General features: G+C 47.5%; 1 protein-coding gene across 2 annotated transcripts; it reads right to left on the reverse strand.

Annotated features, from left to right (window-relative positions):
* Positions 1–1314: 1314 nt before the first annotated feature.
* irx2a (iroquois homeobox 2a) lies at positions 1315–5654 on the reverse strand. Of its 2 annotated transcripts, none has more exons than XM_061777767.1 (3): positions 5352–5654; positions 4006–4390; positions 1315–3608 (listed from the first exon to the last, which is right to left on the reverse strand). In XM_061777767.1, the coding sequence occupies exons 1-3, from the start codon at positions 5565–5567 to the stop codon at positions 2710–2712; spliced, it is 1500 nt and encodes a 499-aa protein (XP_061633751.1). In that variant the 5' UTR covers positions 5568–5654; the 3' UTR covers positions 1315–2709. The 2 variants fall into 2 exon arrangements, with proteins under 2 accessions (XP_061633751.1, XP_061633752.1); XM_061777768.1 differs by having other exon boundaries at positions 4006–4387; positions 5352–5652.
* Between the last annotated feature and the right edge of the window lie 1039 nt (positions 5655–6693).

Below are 6693 nucleotides of genomic sequence, written 5' to 3' on the forward strand. Positions count from 1 at the left end.
AAAGCATCACATCGTAAAGATGTGTCCGGCCACAGGCTTTTAAATCCATGTTTCTGCCATCAAAGTAAAGTCCACTAGAAGGTACAGTATCAGAAAAATTTGAACGTTAACTTGAAAAAAAAATTTCTCGTCTTAAAAAAATAAAATACATAAGATATTGAGGTGGCGGCACGGTGGGCGACTGGTTAGAGCGTCAGCCTCACAGTTCTGAGGAGCGGGGTTCAATCCCCGGTCCCGCCTGTGTGGAGTTCGCATGTTCTCCCTGTGCCTGCATGGGTTTTCTCCGGGCACTCCGGTTTCCTCCTACATCCCAAAAACATGCATTAATTGGGGACTCTAAATTGCCCGTAGGTGTGAATGTGAGTGCGAATGTTGTTTGTTTGTATGTGCCCTGCGATTGGCTGGCAACCAGTTTAGGGTGTACCCCGCCTCCTGCCCGATGATAGCTGGGATAGGCTCCAGCATGCCCGCGACCCTAGTGAGGATAAGCGGCTCAGAAAATGGATGGATGGATGGATGGAAGATATTGAGGTGTGTGTGTGTATATATATATATATATATATATATATATATATATATATATATATATATATATATATATATATATATATATATATATATATTTTTTTTTTTTTTTTTTTTTTTTTTTTTTTTCCCCCTCATGATCAAACCAAATATTTCCACAATGTGAGGGGAACCAATGAGATTTGGGCAACACTCAATTCTCACATTCAAAATAAAAGATTAGGAGCGACGGGCCTTTGTGGATCGGAGTTACATACAGCTGATCTGGACTACATCGCAGCCTCATAAGTAAGCTGCAAATAAGTTGTTTTCCTCGCTAAGGTGCTTAATTAGCTGCGGCCATTTTAAGCAGCCCTGATGAGAAGTAGAGGAAAGTCCTATTAGGGCCCATCACACACCCCATTGGAGCTGGCAGACGCCGAGATAGACTTTTACGGATCGCTCGGTGCCATGTGGCAATAATGGAGCAGGCAAGGCAGACCCACCCCGCTGGAACCGCTCGAAAAAAGCTCCGGGGACGAGTCCCACAAGGCCGGGCGCGTCCCACGGTGGCTGTATTCATCACACTTTAAAATCAAACGTGCAGTAGGGCAAGAGGAGCGTGAAATATAGGGAGGGGGGAAAAAAAGAAAATGCATTTGTATCCGAGGCCTGACCCAAACTGGTGGAGATAGATAGATAGATAGATAGATAGATAGATAGATAGATAGATAGATAGATAGATAGATAGATAGATAGATAGATAGATAGATAGATAGATAGATAGAATAAAAGAAAGACTTGAAAATGTAACAGTTGGGAAAACAGTTTATTGTATTTTCTTTCTACCTTGAATAGCTGATACCACACAAGTACAGTATTCCACCAGCGCTCGTTTTCATTTCTATTTACATTCAAATATATAAATGATCAGGAGCAAGATTGTGTTGCTTTTCCCAAGTTCAAATAAAAACTGTTCTTTTATATATTTATATATTTACAGAACAAACAGATGTCAGATTTCAGTTTTCAGTGTCTGTTTTTTTTTTTGTTTTTTTTTGCAATACAACTTGCATAAATTATAGGCATAATTCCGCCATCATTTAAAAAAATAAATATCAAATGTAGGCTATTCCACTTTGAAGTCCTCACAAGTTCTCTTCTGGCTCGTCCTTTCCATTAATGACCTACCCCGCAAACAAACAAACAAACAAACAAAACAAGCAAACAAACAAAAAAATGTTGGACAAAAAGCCACACATAAACACAGTATACTGAAATAGCAAAGTATAGAGGAACCTGAGAAATAACGTGATAATCACATATATTGGGAGGATTCATAAATGATAAGTTATGTGTAAAATAAAGTGACATCCAGAGCAATAATAATTTTTTAAACGTGCGTGGGGCACAGCAAGGAGATTGAAGTTCGGCTTTTATGCTGGCACTGCAGGGCGAGCTTTGAGGGGGGCTGGGGGGGGGGGGGGGGGGGGGGTGTCTTTAAAAAAGTCAAAGCTGGTGTCCACTCTGCCTTGAAACTGAAAGCAATTGTGACACCTACCTGCAGAAGATGGAAATAAACATAAAAACCGGTTGCGAACCAATCATCGCTTCCTCCCAAAAATGACAAAACGGCGTTGAGTCCTTATTCAAGTCCCCAAATCCAATCTTGTAAATTCGATTGCATATATGCACGTGTCGCTCAGCCAAGATGATTGCAACCAACCCAAATGAAGAAATGAAGAAATGAAGCCTGTCCCGAGTTTGACCGACTCACCTGTTGCACGTGAGCACGCGTGGGCGTGGTTCGCTTTGTCGTCTTGTTTGGGGTCGTAACCGGCGCATGTTGCATTTCCAACCCGTGCCAAACGTTTTTTTTTTGTTGTTGTTGTTGTTGTTCTGCAAAAATATATGGTTTGACGTACAGGTGCATTTGCTTCCAGCGTGTTTCTTCAATTTACTCCCAAATCAATTGATTGATCATTATTAGATCTTGAAAGGCAAAATCACGTTGATTTTATCAGTGAGAACAACGTGAGCTACACAAAAAAAAAACAAAAAAAAAACAGTTGGTCTGCATTTGGAAAAGAGTGAGCTAATTACGTCTCCACCCAGTGTTTTTTTTGTTTGTTTGTTTGTTTTTTTTTGTTTTTTTTATACAAAATAGAATCTGAAGAGGCCTGACTTGTGCCCACAATCTGAATTCTACGTTCCCTTCTTTGCCTCCATATTTGCAGCTCTGAAATGTTGTTTCTGATGCTGCTCAGCGCCGCCGCCGGTCTGGTTTGAGTTGATTTGAAGCAGGACGGGCGAGTCCGGCCTGAGTTGCGCCTCCGGAGCCTGATGAGCGCCGAGACCCTGGTTGGCCGCGGCCGCGGCGGCGGCGGCGGCGGCGGCGGCGGCGGCGGAGGATGCCAGACTCACCCCGGACGAGTTGGAGTAGCGCAGGATGCTTTGGCCCTGCAGCGGGCTGAAGTTGCCGTAGTTTGTGTAATTGCTATAAAAGGGCGAGGTGTAATAAATCGGTCTTCCGATGAGGGAGGGGGTCGGGTAGAGAGAGGGCGAGGTGGCAGACGGGGAGGTCGCGGAGGGGGTCGGGGGGGTCAGAAGGCCCCCTGTGGAGCAGGAGGAGGACGACGGGGGGCAGCTCGCTCGGCCCACTTGCCGCTTTGGCTCCGAGGTAGCAATCTCCGCCAGTGACCACAATTTGGGTTTGGGGTTGTGAGAAAGCCCCGCGGGCGCTCTGCTTTCCGGGCAGGACTTGTCGGCGTGCGCGGCGTTGCTCGTCCCGAGGCCCCTCGCGAAATCCTCGCGCTGGAGGTGCTGGAGATGCTGGAGGTGATGGAGGTGCTGGAGGTGCTGGAGGTGGTGCGGATGAGCGGAAAGCGGCGCTTCGACTCCCACCGGAGGCGAGCCGCTGAGCGACTTGGGCGAGAGCTGGAAGCCAGAAGCGTGCAGCTTCTCCTCCTCGGCGTCGTCTTCGCATTTGTGCCGGGCCCGGTCGGACGCCGAATCCCGCTGCGGCCGACACGCCGCCGCCTTCTCCACGTCGGACTCGGCGGAACACGAGTGGTCCGTCAGCGCGTCCGCGTGCAAACTAATACCTGGCCAGCACAAAGAACAATTCAAAACAATCGATGGGAAATCAATAAAGCACTGTTCAATTGAATCAATGTATTCATTGTTTTATATTTCTTTCTGAATTGAATGTTTGAGCCACTACGGTTCTATTGTGTCTTTTCACACCGTTCAAATGTAAACATCAAACGCCACACATAAGTCGGCGTCCGGCGCGGCGGCTAAATTTTAAGCGTAATCGATGACTTGCAATGGTCACGTGATCCTTCGAAGAAGCCATTTTTTTTTTTTTTTTTTTTTTTTCAAATAACTAACACAGGAATGTGTATTAACGCTAAGGCGACTCTACAAACGACGCGTGTAAAAGAATCCAACGTGTAACTGGATCATTTTGTTGTGAACTATGACCCCTCCGCAGCCCACCTTCATCCTCAGCCGAAGCCTCGCTGCTGTCCAAGTTCTTCACGCCGTCCTTCCTCTCGCCGTCCCCGTCCTCGTCGTCCTCGTCCTCGCTCTTATTGCGGGGCGCCCACGTCATCTTGTTCTCCTTCTTCAGCCTCCTCCTGGCGTTGGCGAACCAGGTGGACACCTGCGTCAGGGTCATCTTGGTGATGATGGCCAGCATGATCTTCTCGCCTTTGGTCGGGTAAGGGTTCTTCCGGTGCTCCTGCAGCCAGGCCTTCAGGGTGGCCGTGGCGTCCCGGGTGGCGTTCTTGCGGTAAGCCGGGTCGTTGAGCTGGTACGGGTACCCGGGCCCCCCGTACGGGTGGTAACTTAACGTGGCGTGTGCGTCGTACGGAGAACTCTGCTGGGCGGAAAGCGTCCGTTAAAGTCGGCCTGGGATTTGCACTCTGGGAATTTGACAACCACACCACTCTGCTCACAACGCGGCATCGTCTTATTACTTTCGTAAAAATAATAATAATAATAATAAATATATATACAAATAAATGATGTAAAGCTGTGAACTCACTTGATTGTTCACCCGTTATCGGACAAATTATACGTTGTTAATTAAACGTTTGTAAAGTAATAAATAACTGATGATTATGCTTTAACCCCCCCCCCCCCCCCCCCCCCCCCAAAAAAAATAATAACAACAACATATGGTGTCAATTTGAAATGTTATCCCATGCTTGACAGGTAACTAATTATGCATAACAACATGGAATAATTAATATTGTAAAATCATTGTATTTATGCTTTCCAGAAAAAAAAATCAAGTCCCTCAATTTCTACATTTATTTGAAATCAAGTATTATTTTAAAATACAAATATATGTCAAAGTGGCAGCATTCAAAAGCCGCTCCTCTCGCTTTCGTCTATCACTGTAAAATATATCCACAACTCCCGTCCCGGTTTTATTTTTTTATTTAGGTTTTTAACGACTTTTAATAGCTGCCGAGCGAGAAAGTGCGTTCGCATGCTTTGTATTAATTTCCTCCGACCCACAAATTCGCTGCTGGGAGAGGAAAGCTTCACTGAATCCCCTTGCTGGGTCTTCACTTTTACATAATTAGCTGCGCGTCGACCACTAAGCCGCTACAACTTGCAACCGCGCTTCCAATTCCAATTTAAAATTTGAATCTAAGGACACTCGCACGAGGCCGATGAGCTGATAAATTCCGCTATTCTTACAGAATGGGGAGTTAAGGGGGAAAAAAACAAACAAACAAAAAAAACCTGCGCCAATGCGCACTTTTGGGCTCGTCTGCGTCCGCGCGCCTCCTTTTTGAAAATTCCTCTTTTATATTCTGAAGATATTTTACCATGTATGACGGGAATCCCGTGGCAGGGTCCGCCGGGTACGACAGCGGGCCGGAGAAGCCCGAGCCGGCCGAGGCGGAGAAAGCAGCCGATCCGGGGTAAGGGCTGAACGCCGACGACCTCGCCAGGTCTTCGCTCCGCGGAGCCCCGTAAGCCGGACACGGATAGAGCGCCAGCGAGCCCGGGGGCTGGTAGAGGTAACCCTGAGGATAGGACATGGGCGCGCGAGGGGGGCGACGGCCGGTCCAAACGGGGGAAGGAGGGGAAAGGCGCACCGGGGAAAAAGGGGGGCGGGGGCGGGGGCGGGGGTGGGGGCGGGGGGTGGGGGGGGGGAAGCGACAAAACAAGCCACACAATAATCGGCGGCGCGAGCAGTCACATCGGACAAAAATCAACAAATCAACGCAAGTCCTCCCTTTTGTGGCAAAACGGCGCAAAATTGTCAAGGAGCCCGCATAGACGCAACGCCGGCCTGCGTCTTGATCCCCTAGCGTCCGCTGGTTTTAGGACGCGGCGCGATGTGAGCACTCGAGAGGAGGGAAGAAACACACACGCGCACACGCATATAGCATTGTGGGTGTGTGTGTGTGTATGTGTGTGTGTGTGTGTGTGGAGGGGGGGGGGGGGGGGGGGTGCTCGAGCTGTCACTCCGGCTCATCTCAATATCCACCCCGCCCCCTTTTTTTTGCCTCACAAAGAGTCTCGGAACAAAAAAGTGCCCGCTCAGTCCAGCACGCGCTCCCTTCTCTTCCTCCCAAGTGACTTTGCCTCTTGACGTGTTCTAACGTCACGCAGTCACGTTCATCAGTGACGTTAGGGAAAATCAACAACAACAACAACAGCAACAAAACAAGCAAACTCATTTTTGAAAATGTCATGACTTGATCATACAACGGGAAAAAAAGAACTTCATTTGATCACGCGCCGCACGTTGATCACGTGCAACCGGTGTGCACGTTTGAATGACGTCAACTCAAAGGGTTGGTTTTCAGTGAATGCTTCCAATGACAACATTTAACTTGGATGAATTAATTGCGCCGCGCGTCTGCGATGAGAACAAACATGTTTCGTCAACTTCTGTTGTTTCGCCCACATCCGGCTTAATTGATACTGAGGACTACAAGTGAGAGAGAGAGAGAGAGGTTGACGGTGTTATAGTGAGGCAGACAAGCTGAATAATAAATGAATACAAGTAAAAATAAAAAATAAAAAATAAATAAAAACTTGCAGCTGCTCCTACGTCCGTTCAGCGTGCGGATCCGGTTGGAGTAGTGCGCAATGCGGCCTGTAGGGGGCGATCGTGGCTCCTTCATTTGTTCCATATTGTCAATCTGGTGTCCTTTT

This window comes from Phyllopteryx taeniolatus, chromosome 6 (assembly GCF_024500385.1).
Source record: "Phyllopteryx taeniolatus isolate TA_2022b chromosome 6, UOR_Ptae_1.2, whole genome shotgun sequence".
NCBI lineage: Eukaryota > Metazoa > Chordata > Actinopteri > Syngnathiformes > Syngnathidae > Phyllopteryx > Phyllopteryx taeniolatus.